The following is a 27,728-nucleotide window of genomic DNA, read 5'->3' on the forward strand; positions in this document are numbered from 1 at the left end:
TGAAGTTTGATATAAATATAGCTTTACTTTAAGAAAGTTGGTATCCAGCTGTTATGGATTTCAAATCCAGCGACAAATACAGCAAACCAGCCAGTTATCTATAGTAGAAATATTGTAGCATGTTTATGAAACAGAAATAAGTCATTATATCAACGCAGAACTCTAAATCCCTTGGGGAGAAGGCCACAGACTCCCACTCTCTCAAAATGAACCCTATGTAGGTCTCCTCTGAGAAAGGACAACATTGCCTATTCTGAATCTAAACAGGCTTAAGGAACTGATTGAGCTCTTCTTTGTTTAGTTTAAACCTGGATCTGGCCCAAACCACTCTGGTTGGAGGAGGTTGTGCTTCTATCTATCCTCCCTTAACACAGCATAAGGATTCCAATTATCAATTCAGTAATTAGATAGTTCTGCCCAACTGCAGGCACCATATAAAAGCTGGATTCTATCAAAAAGTCAGATGTGTCACTAAGGAGTGTAACTGCAAGAAAACAAGTCACTCTAGAAAACAATGCGCCCAAAGATTGTCCCAGCCACAGAAGTTTGGTTTAAAAGATATCAGATCACAGGATTAGCATTAAGACAATGGTCAAAATAGACAACAAGGCTGCAGCTGGCCTTAGAAGCATAAAGGTTTTATGGTTTTTTTACACACACGCATTAAAAAAAAACACTAAAATAAAACAGTAAAAATATTTTTACAAACAATATACACGTTGGGGCTAAGGAGGATAAGAGTGCTTCATTAAGAAATCGATTAAAATATCCTCTTTCGCTTTAAATAGGAGTCTGCGTAGTGCCCTCCCAGGCCCTGAGAATGCTGGCCAATATAGCTGCCTTCTGGACTGGGCTCTGGAGAGGGTAGCAGGTGCGAAAAGGCTCGCTTTTGGCCTCCAATGGGAGTCTGCAAAAGAAGAACAAACATAGGAATGAAGGAGAGAAGCAGGGCAGGGAAATAACAAGTTCACCTCCAAATTTCAGAATTCCTTTTGGATTGAATCATCTCACCTTTGCGTAGCTACTGTGGGAAGGGCTAGTTGGTCCTAATCCATGGACATTCTCTCCTGTGCCCATTGGTGGCATCCCAATAGCCTGAAAGATAAGGAAAGAATCAAATCATTATTCGGTTTAATTTAAAGGTTTGACACCTTGCTCAGGTATATAAATTGGGGAGAGGGACATAGGTGCTACTGGAGAATGTCCCCCGAAAGAACCCTGGAGGCACACAAAAATTAGTAAATGTGTAGTCTGGATTCCAGCTATCACATACAGAATATTCTGCCAAATTTTTCATTTCATTAAACAACTGTGAACATCAAATATTCCACTGGGTGAATACTTTCTTTTTACAAGAACTACTGTATTTTTCGGAGTATAAGACACCCCTTTTTCCCTCAAAAAAGAGGGTGAAAATCTGGGTGCATCTTATACACTGAATACAGCATTTTTGGCCTCCTGAAACCCCACCCCCTTTGTAAAAATGGACGTGCATAGCCTTTAGACGGCTTCCAGAGTGCTCCTGGGGGCTGGGGAGGGCAAAAATGAGCGAAGAACAGGCTGTTTTTTGCTCGTTTTTGCCACACACACCCCAGCCCCCAGGAGCATGCTATAAGCCTCCTAAAGGCTATGCATGTCCTTTTTTTGACAAAAAACTGGCCTGTTTTCTAAAAAAAACGGGCTGTTTTTTGCTCATTTTTGCCCCCCCCCCAGCCCCCAGTACCACTCTACAAGCCTCCTAAAGGCTATGCATGCCCTTTTTTTGACAAATATGGGCCCATTTTCATGAAAAACCTGGCATTTTTGGGAGGTCTGCAGAGTGCAAAAACTTTTTTTAAAAATTTGCCTCTTCAAAATCTTGATGCGTCTTATACTCCGAAAAATACAGTATATCCCTTATTGATGGTATCGGAAACTGTTTTTGTAAGATATCATGTCTCCCTGTCTTCAGGTGTAAACAAAAAAACAAGCAGGCTGTTGTCAAACCAGGCAACTGGTGGCCAAAAACTGACTAATGTCATAGAGAAACCCAGAGAAACAACTGGGAAATGTCATAGAGGACAGAAACTCTGAGTGGTAGTCCTGATGTTTTGAAGTAACCTTGGAGCAATGTGCAAACAACTGCAATATGATATTGAAAGCTATCCAAAGTTAATTTCTATACAAACTTCAAATTACTTTAATGATAAAAAAAATTACTTTGTTCAGGTGGCTTTGTCTAAGTCCAGCTTGAAGGCCACTTGTGAAATATGAGGTTGGAGACCCTGTATAGAATGGGGGCAATGGAGTTCCTAGATGGTTTTGCTCAAACCCAGGAGGAGATGAGACCTGAAAGAGAAATTGGGTTGTTTTAGGTGCTTGCACGCAAACTGTCATATTTCAATATTTAGGAATTGTGCAAATGTAAACTTGTTGCTTTTCACTGACTGAAAACAGAAATAGGCACTTGGCATCTGGATTTTACACCATCATTTTTATAGTTTCACTATGAAGTCTACATGTGATACTATAGAACAGTGATGGCGAACCTTTTTCTTACAGCGAGCCAACATTGCGCGCACAAGTGCTATCTTGTGTATGTGTCCATTCAATCTCCCCATCCAACTGCGCATGTGCACGCAACACACACACACCCCGCATGCACGCGTGATCCCTCCCCAGGCTCTGGAGGCTTTCCTGAAGCCTGGGGAGGGTGAAAACGGCCTCCCCTGGCCCTCCGAAAGGATGAAAAATCAGCTGGCTGGAGCGCACATGTACGCCGGAGCTGACAGCTGGCGTGCCACCAAATGTAGCTCCACATGCCTCCTATGGCACACGTGCCATAAGTTCGCCATCACAGCTATAGAAGATCAAAAAGTGGAACTTCCTTGCCATTTGCTGTGTTCCTGACCAATACGTTTCCAGTATATTCCTTACACTTTCCTTCTCACCCATTCCTTGCTCCTTCTCCATTCTAGCTAATAATAGCTTCCTCTTAAATATTTCCTAAAATATATAATTATGCATAAATTGGTGATAGATCTATGCATATCACTGGCCAATACTGATGCTATTTTCCCCTCATATACATAATTGCACCATTTGGCTCCACAAAGAACAGGGGTAATGGACGGAATATCAAAAATAGAAGGAACAGATACAGAAATTGGCAGCTTTTTAAGGAGCTCCCTAAAATCTGGTTCATTTTAATTAGTGGACAGTTTTTATTCAATTAATGTTTACCTTTTGCTTCTTATGTGCAAATACACTTTGCTGGGATGCTGTCTCTCTGGCCTGGGGATATATTCGCGATACCAAGTCCTTTTGAAATAAGAGAGAGAATAGATCTTTTCAAGAAAATTTTGCTACCGCTAAAGACAAATATGGCCCTGAAACATTCATGTAATATTTTATATGTTCACTGATGAAAAGCAAAAACCTATGCATGCCTGCATGTCGTCGTCCCCCTCCTCCCCGTTTTCCAACTCCGATAATCATAAACAATTTACTAATACTCACAGGCTGATAGTCAAATGCAGAATTATCTTCTGATTGACTAGATGAGGGCAAGAGAAGATCAGACATGGATGCCTGTTGCATTCTGGGATTGGAAGCATTGCCAAGTACACCAGTCTTTGGACTGAATGTTTTATTAGTTCCACCTGCAAGTAAAGAGAATATGCAGTAATGAGACTACAATCTCTTTAGATTAAATGCAGAACCACATGGGAGAATATCTATACTATGTAAGGTAAGCACAGATATTTCCATGAGTACTTGCACATGTTAGGAGTAGCCGTAATTTCTCTTTGTATTATCATTTGAACCTCATATATTTGTAGCAGACTCTACTATGACACAAGCATGGGATCACAGGAAAGTTCTCCTGAATGAGACTAAAGAAGCAACTGGTCTAGCATTCTGTTTCCACAGTGGTTCAACCAGATACAAACAGACAAGACCACAAGCAGAAATTGAATACTGCCTTTTCATTTATTTTCCCCAGTAGTAGTAACGAGATACCTATTACTTAAGAGTAGCCTTTGATATCTGCAACCATGAACAATCTATCTGATTCTCTTTGAAACATCTCTGACTCTTTGGGAATGAATTTTGCAGGCTGAATATTTGTTAATCAGAATCAGTAAGCAGCTTAATAAAAGAAGTAAAATACCAACACAGAAACAAAATTGCATCTGTATGTACTTTCAAGAATTTGGGCATGCATCTTCTGGTAAAGCAACATATCTTGTGTCGTGTAAACAAAACTTAGCAAGATTTATGTATTTTGTTGCTTATTCTAATATCACCAATCCCTGTTTAAACATTTAAACACATATTTTGAATGTTATTAGTTTACATAATCCATCTCTGTTCATGCCAGATAGTCTTTTGAACAGTCAGCTAATGATGATTATCTATTATCATAATTACATTAAAATATGCATAGTTGTTTCAAGACCACCTCCGTTATATGGATATTAAAATTCCACATACAGAATTTTTATTGTATCTCCCATCCAGTATATCTGTGCATAAGGAATCAAAAAGTGCTATTGTTCTGTAATATAGTTGAATGGCTCCGTTCTAATATTCTGCTGAATCAACATTATTTTAGTATCAGCTGTCTGCCCAAACATTACCTCTTGTCTTCTCTTCCATAGATTAAATAGGCCATTTTATCCATTCCTCCTAGGATCTCTTATCATCTTGGTAGTTCTCACCAAACTCATTCCAGCTACTCCATCCCTCTTGGTGGATTTGATGCCCAGAGCTGGACCATCACAGATTCCAATGGGACTACTATCTCATTACCTAGATACAGTGTTTCTGTTAAGGCAGCCTCACATGGCGCTGACTTTTAGCTAATGCATTACTGGTAGTTCTTGACTTATGACTGATCGCTTAGTGTCTGTTCAAAGATACAACAGACTCTCCAAAAGCTATTTATGAACCAGTGTCAAACTTCCAATGTCCACCACCACCCCAGCAACATGATCGCATTTTGGGCACTCAGCAACCAGCTTACATTTATTGGCACGACTTATGACCACAATTTCCAGGCTAAACTACAGTTGTAAACTGAGAACTGCCTGTGTATTACTATTGCTGATATTCAGCTGGTGATTTACTCGTTGCTCTCATGCACACTGCCATCAGTCCAAGTCTCCTCAACCCTGTATTAAGCATTTGCTTTTTCCCTACCCAAATGAAAGGTATCTTTCTTACTGCAGTAGGCCTTCTATTTGTGGCATTTGCCCCAATCTTCAAGCACCTCAATGTAATGAGTGTTTTTTCTCTTTATAGCACATAGTTCTCGACTTACAACTGTTCATTTAGTGACCATTCAAAGTTACAGCACAGAAAAAAGTGACTTATGACCATTTTTCACACTTGCAATCTTCATGGCATCCTCATGGTCATGTGATCAAAATTTGGATACTTGGCAACTGCTTCCTACTTATGACAGTTAGTGTCCTGGGGCCATACAATTCCCTTTTGCAATCTTGTGACAAGCAAAGTCAATGGGGAAGTCAGACTCTCTTAACAACCATGTTATTAACTTAAGAACTGCAATGATTCACTTAACAAATGTGTCAGGAAAGGTCATAAAATGGGGCAAAACTCACTTAACAAATGTCTTACTTAGCAACAAAAATTTGGGCTTAATTGTGGTCACAGGTTGAGGACTATCTGTACATGGTGTGGCAGTAAGAACTATTAAGTCACTACAGCCCCTCAAAGCAAGAGAAGGAAGCATAACCAGAGAATGTAGAACAAAGGGGTTTCTGAGAAAGGTGGTTTGAAATCTCTACCCTGTGGACCCTGCAATCCTGCTCAGTGGCGTATTCATTTCTTGTCTAGCTTTATCATATGCAATTAGTTCAGTATTTTAGGTAATTGTAGTATCACAATATTTGTGAATCTCTCCTCTAAAGTGTAAACCAATTTCCTCCCAGATTTTAAACATCTGCACATCTGATTAATTTAGCAATCCAAATAAAATATGTACCTATTTGCTAAAGAACTTCTGAATTATGCTACGATCCCAATTTCTGAGATACCATTCCTGAAATCATTCTTCAGCATAAAAATCTTTCATTTTTAATCCTTTAAGTTGTTTAACATTGTTTATGAGGAGAGCATAAGGCATTCAGAGTCAGTTGATGACCAGAGTGGCATATAAACCTAGTAAAATAAGTAAACTAAAAAAGTTATATAATCTAGCAAGAAAGCTAGGATGGGAGGATGACAGTATGGGAGGATGACAGCTAAGGAATAAATAGAAAAACAAAGAATAAACACAAACCCCTGTTGAAAGTATTATTCCAGAACAGTCTTTTCCCACTTGCATCCTTCAAAAATTGTGAACCGCAACATCCAAAGTTCCCATCTATTTTTTTTTTATATTGGCCAAACATGATTTTAATTGGGGAGCAAATATTTTCTCTTGGTTTCCCTCCCTGCCAATCACTGCTTACCTCCAACCTTATTTCTAGGGAGAAGACTGTGCAGATTTAGATATGGATTGAGTGGAATCTTGAAGTCTTTTGGTGGCTCCCCCAGGAGAGAAACCTGAAAGGAAAACTGCAATAGTCACAATTTCCTGGAAGTAGCAACACATCTCCACATTCTTAGTAATTAAACGAACAAAAAAACCTAGGTAGTTATGTTTAATTCCAGCTCTATAAATTGTACCATGAAAGTAGTTATTTTGCATTCATTCAGATTTTAATGTCTGCAAATATCATAACTATAAAAGCAAAAGAAAACAAAGAATCTTTGATGAAAGTAGATCTGCAAGGAAAGGGGAGCATTAGCCAGTGCACCGGGCAAAGAGTTCTGCCACAAAAAATACGAGTTTCTTGTCTGTCATACTTCTAAATGACTACAGTAAATAATGATAAAATTATGCCATTAAATAAATGTTCAGATTTTCAGTAATATAGACAGGTGTTGAATATTAAACTTGATGGCCCTACTTACATTAGCTAACTGAGGACCCTGAGAACCATTGTCTGCTCTGTTATCAGAGGGTTTCTGAAGCCCACTGATCATAGATCCCAAAATGGAGGTAGTGAGACCCTGTAGGCCAGGTGAAGTCAGGGGAGGTGCCTGGGTTCCCATCGCAGCATTCTCCCTCTCCATTGCCAATGGTCCCAAGAAAGATGGCAAGGACAAGTTTGCAGAAGGCAAGATAGTAGATTTCACAGATCCTGGAGAAACATCCGCGGGCAAAGAACCACCTGGGAAAACATGAATCCAGTAAAGAGTATATTCCAAATGATAGCTATGAGAATTAGATAGTAAAGCTAAGAGATCAGTCTATTTACTGAAAAAAATGATCAGCATTTGATGGGCAGCATTTTAAGGAGCATTTAATAGCAAATTTTTATTGTCCAATCTTAATAAACAACTTTTTAGAAATAGGGGCTCCACAGGTTATTCATGAATTCCTTGGCAGCTTGCCAATACAAATAATAGTAATGGAAGTAATAGAAAAACCTAAGTTCTATATCCACATATAAAAGTATATTTCTAGTCATAATCTATTCACTTGCTGTACTTTAAGGCTAAAAAAGTCCCCTAAATTTGTATTTGTATTCATAGTCTATTCACTGGACTCAGCACAATATTTTTTTCAGACAGTCAGGAGACAGAAAGGGCAGGAATTTACAGAAATATAACATTCTATAGAACTCCCACCAATAGAACTTTCACCAAGTTTCTGAGAAGAGCAGCAAAAACTGTACTGAAATCCAGGGCAAAATCAAAACAAAAGTATCAATTTCCATCTGAAGGGCAACCTACAACTGTCTAGTCAACTCAAATAAGTCTCTTCACTTAAGCAAGTGAAAAGTTAACACAGTGAGAAAATGAACCATTCCAACAGCTTGCTATGAGACTGCAGGAATCTTCTGCAATCTATATATTTGTTTATGAAGAATCCAAGAAAACCTCCTCCACTTCTACTGCTTAAAGCCTGTGTACAGATTGGAAGCTTTTTTAATAGGACAACTACAACTAAGAACTTACTTGAGGACATCTCTCCTAATAACTGATTTCCGGCCTGAGAAGTTGGAGAGTTTGACATTCCCATAGTATTGTGCTGCAAGGAACCATGAGGAGACTCTCCCAGGAGTCCAGGTTTCTGCAAACAAGTCAGAGGCTTCAACAATTGAGATTAAAGGATACATACATGCATTAAAAATCACACAAGACCAAACTGTAAGCCTGCCAGAAGCAGCTAATGTTAAGCAAGGTAATGCCAAAAATGAACTAAACAGAAAGAAATATAGCCATGCATACTTCAAGTGACTTGGGATGTTCTATGAAGGAGACAGAAACTGGATCCTGTAAACTTACATACCATGTAAAACATCTGGCAAGAGGAGTGCTAATATGTTGCTACAAGTTTTGAAAAAACAGAATACTTGGAGGAAGTGAGTGTCCTGATGACTTTAATATCTCCATTTAAAATTTTAACCCTTTGTGGAGGGAAAGATCTTGACTGAGTTTAGCTACCATAAACAGTTTAAATTGCAGTATTTAAACAGGATCTAAACAGACAAGATTCCACAGTACAAGTGGTTAGTTTAGTAGCTCGATTTGTTCACTACTTTGAAGGGTTAAACTGCAGTACCAATCATTTTTTGACAAGCACAATTGACATTTCAAAGTTAGTTCCAAAAATTCTGATTGCCATTTCCTTCCATTGCTATAATAATAAGTGTGTTCTATCTCAAAGCCAAACTGTAAAGCTGTATCTAGATCCTAAGGAAGCTAGAATATTAAGAAAAACACAGGGATGCATCTTGAATCCAATCCCATTAAATATGATACTATCCAGAGGCTCTTGAAAATAGAAATGTATTAAGAACCACCACCTCTCATTCCTTAAGAATGGGGGAGGGGGATACTACATTTTTCTGAAAGATCTATCTATCATCTATCTATCTATCTATCTATCTATCTATCTATCTATCTATCTATCTATCTATCTATCTATCATCTATCTATCTATCTATCTATCTATCTATCTATCATCTATAAATTAGATCTCTTATTTATACAAATCTTTATGATTTATATAATGCACAATGTCTCATTGGTTCAGTTAGCTGATGGGATAAAATCTATTATCTCCGGAATCACAAAGTATGCAATTTTGACTACACAAAGCTGCGCTCAAAGAGATACACAGATAATAAAGTAAGCCTACATACTGCATTAAGATATTCTTAGCATCCTTTGCCTTCTGAGGCTCCATAATGGGCTTATATTAAAGACATACACAAGGTTATGGCAAGAAAACATGCTAGTTACTTAATACTACTTTAAACATTAAATTCCTAGGCTATATACTCTGAAATTAAAAGTTCAGTAACACATTGTACATCTTCTGCATTGAGGCCACGGTATGAGAAAGACTGGGAAATGGTCACTGCAGTGCATCTTTCACTGAGCACAAACACTACACACATCTGCACACAATCAGCATATTTCCACACAGACCAAGCCTAGCACTCACATGGAATATGGCCTGGTTTTCCTTGTTCTGCAGGAGCTGTGCCCAGACCTGGTTTTGGACTAAGAGCAAGTTTCCAAGAAATGCCTTCTGGAGCAGAAAGCACAGAAAGACCAGAAAGAAGAAATTTAGAAATAACTCAAAAGCTAGAAAAGCTATTGAGAAAGAGATAATTAGAAAGCAAAGTTTACAATGCACTTTTTCTATTTTCATATATGCAAGTGACTAAGGACATTACGATCACTACATGCAATACTGCAAACTGTTGTATTTTACACTAACAGCAAAACTTAGTTGCAGCTGTTGAACATACAACTAGATTGCTTTGATTTGAAAGACTATACAATTTGGTTTTACACGCACACATACACACAGAACATACTTCCACCTACAAAAGTAACTCTTCAGAAATGAGAGTTACTTATTCTTATTTAGAGCATAAGCATGAGCACTTTAGACAAGGTATTCTGTGCCTCATTTTTTAAAAAGTGAATGATGGGATAAGCAGCTATGTACAGCGACCATTCTATGACAAAAAAATTAACACTTTTTCTACTTGTACCCTTGGAGAACAAGTCACCTGCTGTGCTTGTGTTTGATTCTGGAGTGCCAGCTGAAGTTGAGCTGTGAAGAGAGCTGGGTTGGTTAGAAGAGATACTGCTGGTGGTGCTCCAAGGATTCCTGAAAGAAAATCAATATAGTTTATTTACTCCTATTAGGAAAAATGGCAAGGCAACCTACCAATATTGTAAAAAATATAAGCAAATTTTGAAATTCTTAGTCATTGGAGGCTCATAATATCTTATTGAGTTTGGCTTTTGATTTACTGAATTTGAATGTCTCCCCCCTCCCAAAAAAAGTTTCTCTTAATGTTATTGCTTGATAGCGTTGGCACATTCACATTGGGTAGCCTAACAACGAGTTTTAGTAATAGTTTGGCTTTGCCTAATAAAAATGAGAAATGTATACATTCGAAGAAAGAATGACTTAATCTACTGAGTAAGTCTAGGAAGGACTCAAACGCTTCACAAAAGTGCTGTATGGCATAACCCATACAGCACTTTGTTTTTCTAAGCCATATTACTGGTTAGCTTAGAACAGGGGTGTCAAACTCAAGGCCCGCGGGGAGGATCCAGCCCACTGGGTGCTTAGATCTGGCCCATGGGCCACCCTGAAAACAGTGAAGGACTGGCCCATGGTGCTTCTTCCAGCAGAAATGGAGCTTGGGAGGGCCACCCTCCCCCCGAGCTCCATTTCCCCTGGCAAAGGGCTGCAGGAGGCAGTCACAGGTGAAAATGGATGTCTACCTGGCCACTCCCCCTGGCCACACACACTCTCCACCCCCACCCCCACCCGAGTTCAAACACAACCCTGATGCGGCCCTCAATGAAATCAAGTTTGATACCCCTGACTTAAAACACCAGAAACCGAGTCTAGCTGATAAGTACTAAGTATTTATGCCATACTGATTTTTCTAATTCAGATAGTGAGAGGAAATCAAACTTTATCAATGGATTTATAGACTGGAAGCTTATAAATATCAGATCAAATAGGTCAAGTCCCTAAGTAGCTTTCAGACTCAGAATTATTTAACTGAACATGCCTTGCTTTCCTCCAATGGCTCCATGAAGTAGGGGGTTGAGTAAGAGTTGGAGAGACGAAGGATTCCCCAAGCTGTTCAGAATCTGAAGAAGATTGGGTTCGGGTAGAAGCCCTTTACCACGGTTAAGTGCCTGAAAAAGATAACAGCAGAATCAAAAAGGTATCTGGATTCTTTGACAGAGAAAGAAATGTGCATTCATAGCTCTTACATGCAGGAAGAAAGCATCCATGTGCAAGTTGAAGCTTTAATTACTGCAGCAATGTGATGCATTAGTCAAATTTTTTGGTTATTTTAATCAACAAAAAAAGTTCTAGTTCCTGCAAGATGTATGGAAACCTGGCTATCATTATCAAAATACTGGATAATACAGGTGACATCAATAAAGAGTAGATCATGACTAAAAGACAACTGATGAAAATACGACTGTTTGTTAATAATGAAAATGAAGAGGCCTGTGTTATTCACCAAGATGCATAGCTTGTTCCAGGCCAAAATAAAATTATTAAAATAACAAAGCATGACTTATGGCATTGATTAGCAAGAGACAAATTATATACAGAATCAATACTGCAAGCTGAGACTTACTGTTGCTTGGGCAGCTATCAAAGCAGCTAGCATACTTCGTCCAGCTGGGCCCGGAGCACAGAAAGAGACTCTGATATGGTTCCCAGCAAGTAGAAAGCCATTGGTAGCCTCCTGAACCATCTCTGCTATCTCAGCTGACTCATATTCCAGGACTGCAAAGCCTTTCAGCTGCCCATCCTGACCACATGCCAGCTGTATGAAAGGGGGAGGGGGGGGAACAGCACTATGAAAATGATCTAGTTACTTCATGTTTTTAATGGAATCAGCAAGTCTTCCTGAATTAGTTGGGAGAAATAAGCGGGCAGACTTTACATATTTCATTAAGCTAAAATATTGTTCACATTACTTTGTTTTTGGCTGAGCACACTGTTTGCACCCAGCCAAAGGATCAGACAGTTCAATACAAATATAATCAATATAAATATCAAAGACATATGTTCTGAAAAATGGAGGCTAGAGAGATAAGAGCTCCAGACTTTCCTGGCTTAATGTCTTTTGGGTGTTGCAACTGACTTTGTCCTCACTGCAAAAATCTCCAGTGTAATCAAAACATTCCCCAGAAGACATATATTTTGTTTAAATAAAATATTAAGCAAAATATTGCAAGGAAATGAAATTGCATCTGAACTAGAATATTGTGTCTTTCACCCTTTTCAATCCTGTCTTTTTAAACCTTTGCTTCTGAAATTACACAAGGACTATAACTAAATTAAGTGCTGTGTCAACAGAAGCATTATGCACATCAAAGAAATGTTCATCTTTTTGTATGTAAGTGTCTAAGCAAAACCTTCAACTGTTTCTTATTGAACATTCATAACAAGAATAATGCAATCAACATGTTTTGTATATCATTCAAATAAACAATGTGGCTTCTTTCATTCTGGCTCATGTATGTGACATATAACCCATGGTATATGACATAACATGTAGGTTCATCCCTAATCTGGTTATTCATGTAGCAGATGTTGTCCATATTGTTATTATTAGGTGCCCATAAGTGTAATGCCAAAACATTATCTGTTCAAAAGTTGTTTGGCAAACATAAACCAATTAAAGGGAAACAAAACTGCAGAATCCATGGCATCCATCAAAAATGAATCTATTTAAGGATTAATTTCTAAATCTACTGTTCAGTGAAATTCTTGAAAAGAAGAAGCAAATGCTAAGAATTGGAAGGTCTAAGGAATGATAATTTCTACAGTCACTCAATTAGGCTTCTATGAAATATCCTCATCCATTAATATGTGCCTCTCTTGTCCATACACCAATATACTGTTGGATCTCAAGAGGCCTGTGATTTTTGGGCTCCTTTTAACAATGAAAAACATGTCAGTGCTGAGATATAGGTGGGGATTTTGGGGTGGGAATCTTTAAATTATATCAGGCCCATTTTAGTGTTATTCTATATATGTGCATTTGATTAAATTATATGCCATCAAGCCATTATCAATTCTTAGTGACCAAATAGGTAGATTTTTTCCCTGAAAATTATTTCTTTGTTGATTCTTGAACATAGTGCTGCCAAAATCTGATAAAGCAATGAATGTTTCCACAAACGGCATAAAAGAAGTTTGTAAACATTCAGTTCTCACCAATTTTATAGCAAAGAGACTTTAAATTATTGAGAAATACACATTTTCTTTAAGCTTAGAAAATTCCAGATGTTTAAGAAATTAGGACAAGGAGAAGAAGCTAGCTTCCTTATTGTACAGGGTGTACATTCTGTTGCATTCATAAGAGCAATCCATATTTAATTACAGCTTGACAAGGGATAAGGAACATAATTTAGCAACTTGGGAAAAGGAATCTACATAGGGAGAGTCAGCTAGTCATGTACAGTTGTTGGGATGTTACATAATTACCAGAAAAGCAGCCTATTTCCCCCACAACTAAGATCCTTACCTGACAGAATGTTGGAGGACAAATGGCAGAGAAGGTGTGCTTTAGTTCTTCAAGATCATTATAACTGTGGGGCAATTTATCTACACATAGGCATTTTGAGTGAATAAGGTCTAGAGTCAACTGGTTGACATCTATCCAATGAACATACAGAGTCCGTGTTCCCAGCTGTTTGCCCAACAGGTCAGACTTTGCTCTGGCTGCTGAATCCTTTTTCATGTATTCCACAAAACCATAACCTTTCGAGTGTCCCCATTTCTCACTGTATACCAAGAAGCAACGCTCTAAGTTCCCAAATGGCCGAACCAGGTCTTCAAACTGCTGCTGTGTATAAAGGTGGGGCAGATTGGCAATGCACAAGAGGGCATCTGTGGGTTGTAGTTGCACTGTAATTTCCTTGTCTCGCAGCGTGCTCAAGTGAAATTTCTTAATGGCTGATTCTGCCTGTTCCCCATTCAATAAGGTGACGAAAGCTACAAGAAAAGGAGGATATAAAGGCAATTGGCAAAATGCTCCACAGCAAACATATAAACAATGCTCTCTTGAAGATTTCTGACAGAACATTTACACAATTACAAACAAATGGTCTTGGTCAACTATTCAGAAAAAAAAATCACTTTGTGTTTCCATAGTGTCTGGACAATAAATACTTTCACAAAGTTGTCAAGTATGGTTGCTTTTTTTTTAAACTTTCCTCCCCCTAGTTCTTTATTTACACTTCTCCATGATAATGAAAGTGAGGGTAGTGTAAGGATCCAGATACTGTCAGGTCAGGTTCATTTCAAGAAGACAATTATGTTAAGAGAACTTTCATCTGCCTCCATTTTGTCAACTCAGACTGTAGCCTTGTTATTTTGTAAAATAAACAAAACACTAACAACATATATCAACTGTCAGCATTGTACTAATCTGGGCATGGATCTTTAAAGATTGCTTTCTTTTCTTCTCTCGTAGCATTTTATATTTCCCTAATTTTCAAAGGAGAAGAATGCCACTGTCTAAAAGGATCTGGGTTTTTTTTAATTCACAGACATCAAATTCTTCACTTCCTACAAGTTATGCTATCAAAGGCCTTTTTTGATGTAAGCAAAAGTACATATTTTTCCTCTATTGTTTATTATTATACTGGATTTTAAAGGCACTTGAAAGCAAAAAGTCTCAAGGATCATGAAAATGCACCAAGACAAGGCTCTGCTCATCTGTCTGTGCACTTTTCAGTAATGTATTTGCCTTATTAAACATATCCAAAATACATTTCTACTACAACATTTTGTTTTCTATAGATGTATGTATGTTGTTATTTTGGGAAGAAAATATTCATCAAGCAATTTTAAATCTATCTATATAGAAAGGCAAAAACCCGGCTCTTTTATAATGCTAACCTCAGAAACTGCATCCTAATGCAATGCAGGTAGATGAAAAAAGTAGCAGCTGTGAGCTACTAATAGCTTGTTCCTACCCTATATCTCAATAAAGCATTAATTACAGTTAATGCTCTTTACATCCGAGTAAAACTTTTTATCCGGAAAGGCATGCTTTCATGCTTTACACTGAACTAACCAATATATTGATGCAATGAAATAACTTAGTTTTAGAGAGAAAGAACAGTGCTTTTTAAATTTAGTAATTAAAAACTCATACAGAATACAAAACAACTTTACCACAACACCACCACCCTCAATTTTAGGGAGGGCTTAGCAGACAATATTTAAAAATGCTCTTCCACTACCATTCACTTATTTCTAACATAACATAAGTGCTCTTAAAACCCTCTAGTGCAGGGGTGTCCAAACTTGGGAACTTTAAGACTTGTGGACTTCAACTCCCAGAATTCCCCAGCTAGCATGGCTGGCTAGGGAATTCTGGGAGTTGAAGTCCACAAGTCTTAAAGTTCCCAAGTTTGCAAACCCCTGCTCTAGTGTAAATATTACTTAGAAAAGCTATTTAATCTGTGGGTATTTTCCATGGAAAAACTGGAAGGATATTTATCAAGAATAGGGTATTCTGCCTTAGGGTGGAAAGATCAAGATATATTATTCATGACATTCCAACCCTCAATTCATAGCAATAGCAAAGCATTTTATAAATACAATTTTACTCACCTGTTCCTTTGTATTTGTCCACAAAACAATACTTCAGTGTGTAATCACTCAAAAGATCATGAATTTCCTGCATAAAATTAACAAAATAAATCATACTGAGGCAAAAACATAAATTGTTTTTTTTTAATCAAATGACTTCCTGTCATTACCCCACTCCCTTTTCAATAGTCTATAGAACAATGTGAAGTCAGAGCACTATTGCTAACATATTAATAGTAAATGTTAGAGAAAGATATCCATAATTTTGGCAGAATTATGTGAAAGCATAATCAGTGCTTTGAATAATTATTTCCAAATACATACAGACTTGAATAAACAATGATTAACAAAGCACAGGGATTCAGGTAGTCATAAATGTGTTAATCATCTCTTATTAAAGAGAGCACTCACCCAAGGTAATTTAAAAAAAAACCTATTTGGAACAAAGTTGAACTTTGTGCATTTTACTACTGACTCAGCCATCAAACATACATTTGTTTTTAGGATTCTCAATGTTCGAAGCAAATAAACGTAATATTAAAGTACTTATTTTAATTTTTGTATTACTGTATTTTTGGAGTATAAGACGCACCCTCCCCCCCCCAAAAGAGGGTGAAAATCTGGGTGCGTCTTATACACTGAATACAGCATTTTTGGCCTACCAAAACCCTGTCCTCTTTGCAAAAATGGATGTGCAGAGGGTTTGGGAGGCTTGCAAAGTGCTCCTGGGGGCTGGGGAGGGCAAAAATGAGCAAAAAATGAATCATTTTTGTTCGTTTTTGCCCCCCTCCAGTCCCCAAGAGCACTCTACCAGCCTCCCAAAGCTCTGCATGCCCCCCCCCCTTTTTTTTGCAAAAAAAGAGGCGTGCAGAGGGTTTGGGAGGCCTGAAGAGTGCAGAAACTTTTTTTTTTAATTTATCTCTTCCAAATCATGGTGGGTCTTATACTCCGGTGTGTCTTATAGTAGGAAAAATACGATATATTATAAGATAGCCTAACTACATATTAAACTCAAATGCTATTTCCAAATTGACCAATATTTTATAATGATTTGACATTAAATACTAAACCATAAAATAAGCAATAAAATGCAATTGATCATGAATAAAACTAATGGGGTCAATTATTTCAAGTTTATTTTTACTGTGAAGGTACAACAGGAAATCACAAGCCACTTCTGTATCATCATGAAACTGGAATTTACTTTTTATGTCAGACAGATCAAAATTTGTTAGCTTCCAGAATAGATACCAGTTCTATCTTTTATATGCTATTAAAACTCTCATTGTGTTTCTGTTTGTCCCTTCAAGGTATCTAAAATCCACTAACTTAAATAATACATAAAAAATCTTGGATTCATTAGTCCCGTTGAATTGAAATTCCCACAATGTTGTGACTGATTTTATTTACTGTGACTGCTGCAGTGTCCTTGAGGTTATATGTGATTTTTGACTTTTCCTGCCAGCTTCCCACAAGCAAAGTCAATAAGGAATCTGACAGGAAGTTGGAAGTCTCTCCCTCTTCCACTATTATTTTGTCTGCCTGTGGTCATCCTCTTTATCTGTTTAGGTAAGCAAATATTGACCTATTATTGAAGTTGGTTTGCCACTAGAATTATTTTTTCTATTTATGATATATACCATTCTTAAATGACCGTGGGACTGTTCAGCATTGGGTAAAAAAAAGAAGCAGCCTGAAATGCAATGTTAAACCACTTATAGATGAAATTGCACTGCAAATTGATATATTTCATTCTCCACTTATTAACCACAAAATCCTATGTCCTTAAAGTGGGTGATATGGAAGGGGGTGGGGTGGGTGGGGAGTTGACTATAGTCAAGTTTTAGAAACTATAATTCAGTTTTTGTTGAAAAAAATAAGCAAACTCACAAGCCACCAATTGTGACACAATATTTGAGACATGAAAAGTCACAACTAAGCATTCATCTGCAGATGATATTGCAACCTGCATTTGTGTATTAGATTATACAATCAGCAGGTGTTTTGCCATATATTCAGGTGCTAACACTTTTCTGCTCAGATAGTTTATGAACTTTAAACTGCACAATTGAATAACATACCAAATGGGACAATACATATAAATAAGTCAGGCTCACTCAAGATCATACTCCCCATATTTCTGCAAAAGAGTTGACTCCTCTCCATATCTTAGACACAGGGAAAAATGCGTCAAAGGGAAATCTACCCCATTTGTAAAACCTAATTGAAATATGCCTCCTACAGAAAATTTGAAATAATACCACAGTACATAGCCCTAGCATAACGTAGTGCAACTTAGTGCACTGTGGGACACAGTGTTATTTGTGCTTTTCGAAAAACAAATACAATTAAAGACAATTCTAAAACCAACTTTGTGACACTATAGAATAGATAGATAGAAGAAAGCAATAGAACTTACAAATTAAGAGATCCCAACCAAACAGTAAAACCTATCTATGATAGGGTCAAATGTTACCAACTAGTTATTGAAATGGAATATTGGACAATTTATAAAATGAAGATTTCCCATAAAATTTGATTCACTATATTATACAGAAATAAATATGATCCTCAAGACTGGGCAGAAATTAAAATAAGCCTTTTTATAACAGAGTATGCATTGATCCTTTAAATTAAAAAAATCTAAATACTGTTTTAGATATAAATTGTTACAGAATAGCAGAAAATTCTAATTTTACTTATTTTCGGTTTGTTTATCCTATTCTGAAGACTTAGTTTTAGTTCAGCTTTAATTTCAAAGTTACAGGCAAATCTCTTCAGCTCAGATCTAGCCTAGTCATTAACATTAATAAATGTTCAGCATGTGATTAATTTTGTACCGTATTTTTCAGAGTATAAGATGCACCAGAGTATAAGACGCACCAAGGTTTTGAAGAGGCAAATTTTTTAAAAAGTAGGTAGGTAGATAGAGGGATAGAGAGGGAGAGAGAAATACAGTAGGTCGGTAGGGAGAGAGAGAGAGAGTAGGTAGGTAGATAGAGGGAGGGAGGGAGGGAGAGAGAGAGAGAGAGAGAGAGAGAGAGAGGGAGGGAGAGAAATACAGTAAGTAGGTAGGGAGAGAGAGTGAGTAGGTAGGTAGGTAGGTAGGCAGGCAGGCAGGCAGGTAAAGAGATAGAGGGGGGGAGCGAGAGAGAGAAATATAATAGGTAGGTAGGGAGAGAGTAGGTAGGTAGGTAGGTAGGTAGGTAGGTAGGTAGATGTTTCCAGGTGTGCTAGAGAAGGAAATCGCTGACAACCTGCAGCACCTAAGACTTGTTTCTGCTGGCACAGCACTTGATCAATGTAATTCTCATCAATCACTCTAACTAAAGAGCTTTCCGAAAGGGGGAAAAAAGTTTTTGCACTCTGCAAACCTCCCAAAAATGGCCCGTTTTTCGCAAAAATGGGCCGGTTTTTTTCCAAATAAAAGGCATGAATAGCCTTGGGGGGTCTTGCAGAGTGCTTGTGGGGGGGCAAAAACAACCAAAAAATGGCCCATTTTTCATGAAAATGGGCCCATTTTTTGTCAAAACAATTGCATGCATAGCCTTATGGAGGCTTATAGAGTGCTGCTGGAGCCTCGGGGGGCAAAAAACAGTCCATTTTTTGTTCATTTCTGCCCTCCCCAGCCTCCAGGAGCTCTCTGAAAGCCTCCATAAGGGTATGCATGGCCATTTTGGTGAAGGGGCGGGGCTTCGGGAGGCAAAAAAGTGCTGCATTCAATGTATAAGACGCACCCAGATTTTCAGCCTCTTTTTTGAGGAAAAAAGGTGTGTCTTATACTCCGAAAAATACAGTATATTTTATTAATATTTGTTAATATATTTATAAGGCTTGTAGAATAACATCAACATAATCAAACAGTGGAACTGTAAATTGTTAATATTTCCCCTCTCCCATCTCTGTTTTGAAACCAAAAGCTGCTTCGCTGCACTCTAGAACCTGTAAATATCTCTACTCAAGTATGAGTGTTATGGGAGCTGTTTTTAGCTTATTTGGTTACAGTTCAAAGAAATACTGTAATTCAGAACTACTTTAAAGAACTACAAAAGCCACCTAAAGAGGAACCAAAGACAAAATGTTTACAATGTGCAGAAATGCTTTGGCTGGTTGAGTGCTGCAGGCCACTCAGGCCAAAACCAGTTAAAACTGTTAGTCTTTTCAAGTATCACAAGCTTTGTTTTTTAAAATTGCAGTGAATTCATAGAGCTTTTCATAGAAAGCTTGCCTATAGTAGACTCTTGATGCTTACCTTCTTAAAAAATAAAATTCTTTCTGATATGCAAGAAAAAAGAATCTGTCAGATGCCTGCAGAACCTGCAGATATCCTTCATAGAGAGCAGAGGTTCGGGTCTACTTCCATCCTCCCTTTGGCCACAGATCACTGACACTTAACGACTACCACAGTAATTAATTGCTGCCTTGAATTTCTATTTATTTATATCCTGCTTATATTATTTTTATCAACAACTCAAGGTAGCAAACATATCTAACACGCCCTCCTCTTTCTTATTTTCCCCACAAATCCTCTGTGAAGTGAGCTGGGTTGAGAATTCAGTCGTTCCAAGGTCACCCAGCCGGTTTTCAGGCCTACAGCTGGACTAGAAATCACAGTCTCCTGGTTTCTAGGTCAGAGAATGTAGAAGAATTAAAGCCAGGGTAGAAAGCAACAAACTAGTACACTTTCCATTGAAAGACTGATTTGCCAGCTTTGAGTAGACAAAAAATTCCAGCATTTAAAGCAGACTCCAAGCCAAGGTAATCTATATTTTGCACCAAAGAGGAATATTTTTTTTAAAAAAACCTATATCACTACAAATTAAGTTTGTACAGTATTCCCAATATTTTTTATTTTTTATTTCCCCCCCCCCAGAGATTCCCTAGTCAATATCAACATAGTTTAGTTTACTTGCCCTTTTCCAACATGTCAAGGCAGACATATACAGAATTCTGCATAAATTACAGAAGGATATTCCTCACTATAAAAATTCTTATCAAATTATATTCAATTCATCTTTTTAGTACCCTGTCTCCAAACCAATATTTGGAAGTTTAAATAAATTATCTTGGCTTTAACTAAGCATATAGGGGAGGTACCTGTTTCACATCTATTCACTGTTTTGTCTCAATTCTTGAATTTTGCTACTTCATTATTTAGCAACATGGCTTTGATCAGGCATTTTTTTTCACTGTGTTTTTCACCTGTTTTGGCTGCCAGAGACACTGCAGGCCAGTCCTTTGCTATTTCCAGGCCAACACCAAGGGCCAGATTTAAGCACCCCATGAGCCGGATTCGGCCCGCAGGCCTTAGGTTTTACACCCCTTATCTATACTAACAACTCTTTTGAGAATTTTGGACTGAAACCTCTGCATTAGATATTAAGCATTGGATCTTCTGGCACAAATCACAGCCCAAACACACCTTTCCTCTTATTCTGAAAAAATCAGAACCATTTTTTAGAAACCAACAGTGGAGACTGTTGGGATTATGGGATGGAGAGAAATGGATATACTTGTAGTGGTTTGATGACTGCCAGCGGAAATGGCAGTCGAGTCAGAGGAGATGAAGGGGGTGCCTGGGTTACCATCAGAGCCAGAGGCAGGCTCTGAGGAACAGGAGGTCTCTGTTCTGACCTAGGCTTCCTGAGAAAGTATAAACCCTCTTTTATTTGTACGGCTGTGAATTATGGACATTCACAGCCTATAATGATTCACAAATAGTCTATGAAGAATCCCACAGAGGTCTGCTCAAGTTGCTACAGTTTTTCAGGGTAATGTTGATAAGTACCCACCTTTATCTCCCTTGAAACACTGCCAGAGACCTAATTGTTGATTAGTTTTGCAAGGCCAAACTTAGCACAGAGTCAAACGGAACTTCTCAGAGCTTGAACCGACCTGCAAAGGCTCATGTCTATTTGCTCCTTTTTTATGTCTTATGTCTCCTGAGTTGCACCTTTTTTCTCAATTGTTCTTGCCTTGTTCTGGCAGCTCTGCGCATGCACACACTGGGATCAGGCTCACACTATTCTTCTGCCTTGCTGATGGTCAGACTCCGGAGGCAGCACATCACTACCAGATGGCCTTGGCCTCCTCTCTGCCTCAGACGTAGAGCCCTCGTCCAAGCCTTCCCCAGACTTCAGGACTGGCTCATGTTCCTCCCCAACCTCCCCACTGTCCAACTCTGCTGCCGGCTCTGCAGGCCGCCAGTGGACCACAACAGTCTCAGAGCCAGATATAGAGCAGGGCCCATCTATTCACGCTCAGGCCGAGAGACAGCTATTTTCGGGGCCTAAGCTCAGCGAGGGGGAGGAACAGCTGGGCCCTGTCCCAGATGCGCAGAGAAGTGAGGAGAGGAGAGCAACACAGGACTGTGGGCCAGCTATCCAGAAAAACAAGGAGACGTTAACAAGCCCCTTGATGTATTCCTGCCTTTCTAAATAAAAAGGAGTTTCTCTTCACGAGTAGGCTGTTGAGTGGGGCTGGTGAAGGCTGGGTCAGAACAATACTATACTTGACTAAACTGGTTCGTTTTATCTATGAGCAATATGTTTAATTAGTTCTCATAATTTTTTCACATTATCATTTTATTATCGCTTCTAAATATTTGCTCTATAAGCTGCAGATTTTGTGTCCGGTGGTACACAAAATTAAAATAAAGATATGGTAACATCGAAGAGCTGTAATATCAGAATTTCTCATCTTTCTGGTGACTGAATAGCTTGAACCTTGGAAAACTAACAAGAGCCTATTATTAATTTGCCAAAGTAAACCTAGAATCCAAACATTACATTTCCACCTGTAGTTACAACCTTCAAATGTTGAAATCTAGGAAATCTGTCAAGTCCTATGACAGTATCTGGACTAATAACAGACAGCCCGAACTAATAACAGACTGGATGAAGAAAAATTGATGCTTTATTTAGAAAAGAAAGACATGTTTTCAATTACTCAAATGCAGATTAAACAAGGATAGCTATCCTAAGTGCTATTCTGAAAGAAAAGATAAATATAATAAATAAATTAGCACTTTTCCTGGTGTCCTACAACTGATCTAGTATGCAATCTACCTCAGGTTAAGTAAATATTTGTACATTAGAGAGGTTTTTTACAACACAGGAGGAAAAAAACTAGTGTTCTGGGCAGCCACATATTAATTTCAGTATAAAGGCCTCTCTAAGAGAGGGAAACAGAGTTCATCCAAAAGGAACAGAAAAGGAAAGTTACAGTCTTAATGCTCTACAGTATGTTAATATACCACACATCATTCCAATCATTGATAAACTGCATTTCAATGGCAATCAACTGCAATCTCCCTCTTCACCAAAGAAAAAGATCCAAATATTAGGAGATTAAGCAACAACACTGGAAGTATTCTGCAGGGTTCTAGTATCCCATCCTTCAAATAAATGTAAGTCATGGTTTATTTTGCAGAATGATAAACATTACCAAGCCATAGTGGCACAGTGGTTAGAATACAGTATTGCAGGCTAATTCAGCTCACTGCCAGGAATTCAATCCTAACTGACTGAGGGTTGACTCACCTTTCCAGTCTTCTGAGGTCAGTAAAATGAGGACCCAGATTATTGGGGGCAATATGCTGACTCTGTAAATTGCGGAGAGGGTTGTAAAGCACTATGAAGCGGTATATAAGTCTAGGTACTATTGCTATTGTCCCTCAGCCAACTTGGGCTTGGTTTTTGCAATTATGCATGTATAATAATGAGAATCTTACTGGAATTTACAACTTTTAAAAACATACGAACATGATTGACCTAACTTCAGAATGATAGAAATTCCTTACAATATTTTTGTTTGAATGTATGTTGTACAAGGACAACAATGAACATAAACATACTTGATGGATGATTAGTAGGACTATGCATAATTGAAAGTAGTGATATATAAACATAAATAGTTGGCAAATTCTTTTACACTGTAAAAATAATCAGAATAAGTGATTACATAAAGGTATATTGTTATTAAATAGATAATTAAGAATGCAAGGGAATTAGGTTTGCTAAAAGGAAATTAATATTAACCCTAACCCTAATCATATTAGATGGAAAATTTGTGACTATGTAATTGAAAATATGGATGCACAAAAGCTTGTAACCAAACGACATGCTGTATGTAATGGATGAGAATTTTTTATGTTGCCTTCTTTCTGTTATTTTACTTTTTTGTTTTTCAGTACATAGACTACTATCTAATAACAGCTTTCCTGGATTTCTGGAATGTTTTATAAAGTAGCAGTAATGTCATGCTAAAGAAAAAAAAATCTGGAAATTTTTTTCTATACAGAGTGTATAAATTATTGATTACCAGTAGTCCTTAATTTATGACCATTTGTTTAGAGAAAAAAGTGACTTAGGACTGTCACACTTACAGCCATTGCAGCATTCCTATAGCCACTTGATCAAAATTCATGGCAACTGGCATGTCTTTATGATGTTTGCAGTGTCCTAAGATCATGTATCACCTTTTGTGATCTTCCAATAAACAAAGTCAATGGGGAAGCCAGATTCATTAAGAGCCATATTACTAACTTAACACCTGCAGTGATTCACTTAACTGTGGCAGAAAGGATGTAAAATGAGGCAAAACTCACAACTGTCTTGCTTAGCAACAAAAATTTGGGGCTCAATAGTGGTCATAAGTCAAGGTCTACCTGTACTACTGGTAGGATTGACTGAATGACTATATTTTACTAGATGATTCTATGGATCAAGACCTTATATCAACATGTCCTGCCATTATTAGAGGTTTGTTTGGAACATGGAAGAAATCTCTTCCCCAAGGTAGGCTACACTTATTGTCTCCTTAACATGTTTTAAATGAGAAACAAGGCATTTTGGGTTATGTTCATCTGTACTTTGCTAGGTCTTGGACATATTTCAATTTGTTTGATCACCAGTTTTCTTAGCTTTAGGCACACCACACGATTGCTTTAGCTTTTTTCAAATGCTTATTATTTGATGGAAAAGGTAAATTATCCAGCCTCATGTGGATATTTTCCAGATATTTGGGCTTCAACATGATGACCATCTTCCTGTATGCTGTGATCTCTTCTAAGAAGGGAAATTCTAGGTTTGCTAATCTTTAAGCCAGTTTGCCTAACCATATTTTACTGACTGAAATACAGTTGATAATTTCTTAATATTCCCTAAGTCATAAACTATAAATCACTGTCTGAGTTCACATATATTATAAACCCAAACCAAACAAGCCATATTATTATCAGGATACATAAAAAGGGGCTATAAATTTGTTCTTGCTTGACAAGGTCGGGGCCACCCTTTTGATCTCAACTGTTCCCATGATGTCCTAGCACTTGGCATTACAATTTCAGTTCAATGAAAGGACTAGGAATCTTCTGACACAATTGATCTCAAGAGTTTTTCTATTTGTTTCTCAATCAATCTGTTTCTTAAAACTCTAAGGCATACAATATTTGGTTATGACTGTCCTTATATAGGCTGTCCTTATATAGGCTTTCAACTCTCCTTAGTTGAAAAGGGGGAAAAAGTTGTTAAGGGTAAAATTTTAACTGGCTACTTGTGAGAACTCCACATAAATTGTATATTGAAATGTGTAACCAGACATAAGTTATTAAAAGAGCATATCCATTTTATTTCCTGGCCACCAAAACACCACTTAAATTATCTGGTTCTTTGTCAAAATGATCTGCTATAAATGTTCTGCTTCCTTCTACACTATTCTATTTTCCTCATTCTCTATGATTTTCTATTACTGTGTAATAAGTACTTTCATGTTTCATGTCTTTTGTTAAGATTGTCGCAACTGGTTTTATTGTACATACAGAAAAGCCTTCAGCAACATATAATATAGTGTGTTGCATAAGCACTTGTCTAGTAAATTCTTTACTTCCTTTTGTTTCTGATTTAACTTCACTGTATGATCTCAGCTCATTCAAGTATCTATGAAAAGCAATGCAGTACATTTCTCTACCACTCTCTGGACTGCAGCAGTTAAACAGGTATGTATCAGTTTGTCTGTTGCTAAAACTATAGTCTATTGTTACCTTAAAAGCCAGCAGATTTATTATTTCAGAGTTACATGGACAAAAGGTCACACAGAAGATACATAACACGTTATTTAATTAAGAGGATAGAGAGCCATAGAAAAGAAGAGAGAACTGGAAAAAAACAAATACTAAGTATAATGAAGCAGCCATGGGTCTGAATGGGTGTGTCACAGTTCATTTACAAAGTTCAACTAGATATAAAAGTGAGCAATATAGTTGCAATCACTGATCAGTGATTATTAGTAACTATAATTATAATCGCGTTTTGATTAATTCATATGTTTAGACTCTCAAATGCCATAATTAATACATTTTGCACTGAACCATTCACAAGTTTGTGTAGATATGTTTGCATGCATGCAGTAATTCAGGCATGATCTGCAAACAGACTATAATATTGGAAAGAACTAGGAAATTGATGGATCTAAGATTTGTGGATCACTGATTTTATCATTGACACCTCAACTACATGAAACACTAAATAGCTTTTATTAAAACCAAACTGAAAAGAAAGCAGCACGCACGCACATACATCCACCGCCATGCCCAAGTAAAGCCGTATGACAAAAGCAACACACACATTTGCAACATGCTAAGAGGTAATACATTTATTGCGGCGTAATCTTTCAAAGGCCAGACCCTGCCTTATCAGAAGCTGGAAGTTAAATACAGTAAAGTGAGTTTAGAGATCACAACAACTGCTCCTGAGAAATAAGGAAGAAACGCAAAGGAGAAAAAAATATGTATTTTGTTTTCCGTCAATGCCGAGACAGACGTAGCTACAGGAATCGGTGCCGGCAGCCGCTTGCTTCCTTATCTTCTCACCTGCTTGTTGGCTCGGTTCCCTCTCTAACATCCCTCCACCGCGCCTAAATTCATCTTCCCTTCGGTTACCTGGTTGGCGACGTCGGCAGGCAGCCCGCGAATGAGCACCTTGCGTCGGTTACGGAATTGTCGGGCGCTACTTTCCAGGCGACTTGTTATTTCGGTCGGTTCCAAGGGCGGCAATACCTCTTCAGGGGCGTTGGCCGAGCCTGCATCTGGGCCTGGAAGCGACTCAGAAGAGGCGGTTGCCCCATCAACTACCCCACCAAAAGCCGCTACTGCCGCCATCTTGGAAAGCAACTGCCCCCTTCCAGCTCCACCACCTCACAAGCTAACACTAGCGACGGAGGGAGGTGGGAAAGGATGGCGTCAGTCTCATGCCAGCCCCCCATTGGTCCTGGAGTTCTCCGCCCAACTCCCGGGCAGCCGTTAGATGGGTTGCCCAATGAGAAGCTTGAGTGTGAATTAACCCTTCAGGGAACTGAGTAAAAAGGGCGGCGCTCGGTCCCGCCCGGTCCGGAGGCGTGTTGGCTGCTTAGCAGATTTTGGTTGAAATCTGGGCAGCAGCAAAAGGGGTCAGAGAAATAACAGTGCGGGAGGATTGGGCGGAAGTGAAAAGGGAAAAAATAGTCACTCGTGTTAGGACAATTTTGTGCGTCATCGAAGTTGCCTAGGTGGTCAGCCGTATTCGTTTTTGAAGGAGAACCACCGAGGCTGCTGTTAACACGCAAGGAAAGTATTAATTATGGGAAGGAAATAATGACAACACATCTTCGGCGTATTTAGATATAGGGATATTTCGAGGAAGCCTGCCTTGAGGTATAATATTTAATACATCGAATTATATAGTGGCATAAAAATCAGGACGCCGACTAGATGGCAGCAAAGAAAAAAATATAGCGATCTCGATTTTTGCTAAAATTATAGTAGGCATCCCTTAATCCTCATAGAGTCGCTAAGACTAAGGTTAGACTCGGAGAATGTAACTTACCTGAACTTTATTTCAATTTTTACAGGCCATAATTTACGTTCAACATTACATAATGACTATAGTTTTCAGGGTTTTTTTTTAATCATCTTGGATTCCTCAGGAGGAACATGGATACTGAAAGTTAGATACTGTTATACAGTATCATATCATATGTGTCATATTGTATCATAAATATATAAGGATATAAATTT

The 27,728-nt window shown here is 38.1% G+C and overlaps 1 protein-coding gene across 2 annotated transcripts; it reads right to left on the reverse strand.

Annotated features, from left to right (window-relative positions):
- RAVER1 (ribonucleoprotein, PTB binding 1) lies at positions 1-26,929 on the reverse strand. Of its 2 annotated transcripts, XM_081951028.1 has the most exons (15): positions 26,616-26,929; positions 15,698-15,764; positions 13,599-14,068; positions 11,697-11,888; positions 11,112-11,241; positions 10,089-10,189; positions 9,512-9,598; positions 8,017-8,131; positions 6,967-7,226; positions 6,462-6,555; positions 3,499-3,641; positions 3,223-3,300; positions 2,200-2,328; positions 1,012-1,095; positions 1-907 (listed from the first exon to the last, which is right to left on the reverse strand). In XM_081951028.1, exons 1-15 carry the CDS (start codon positions 26,832-26,834, stop codon positions 761-763), a joined length of 2,316 nt encoding a protein of 771 aa, XP_081807154.1. In that variant the 5' UTR covers positions 26,835-26,929; the 3' UTR covers positions 1-760. The 2 variants fall into 2 exon arrangements, with proteins under 2 accessions (XP_081807154.1, XP_081807155.1); XM_081951029.1 differs by lacking the exon at positions 9,512-9,598 and having other exon boundaries at positions 26,616-26,921.
- Between the last annotated feature and the right edge of the window lie 799 nt (positions 26,930-27,728).

Source organism: Natrix helvetica (assembly GCF_964273705.1).
Source record: "Natrix helvetica genome assembly, chromosome: 1".
Lineage (NCBI taxonomy): Eukaryota > Metazoa > Chordata > Lepidosauria > Squamata > Natricidae > Natrix > Natrix helvetica.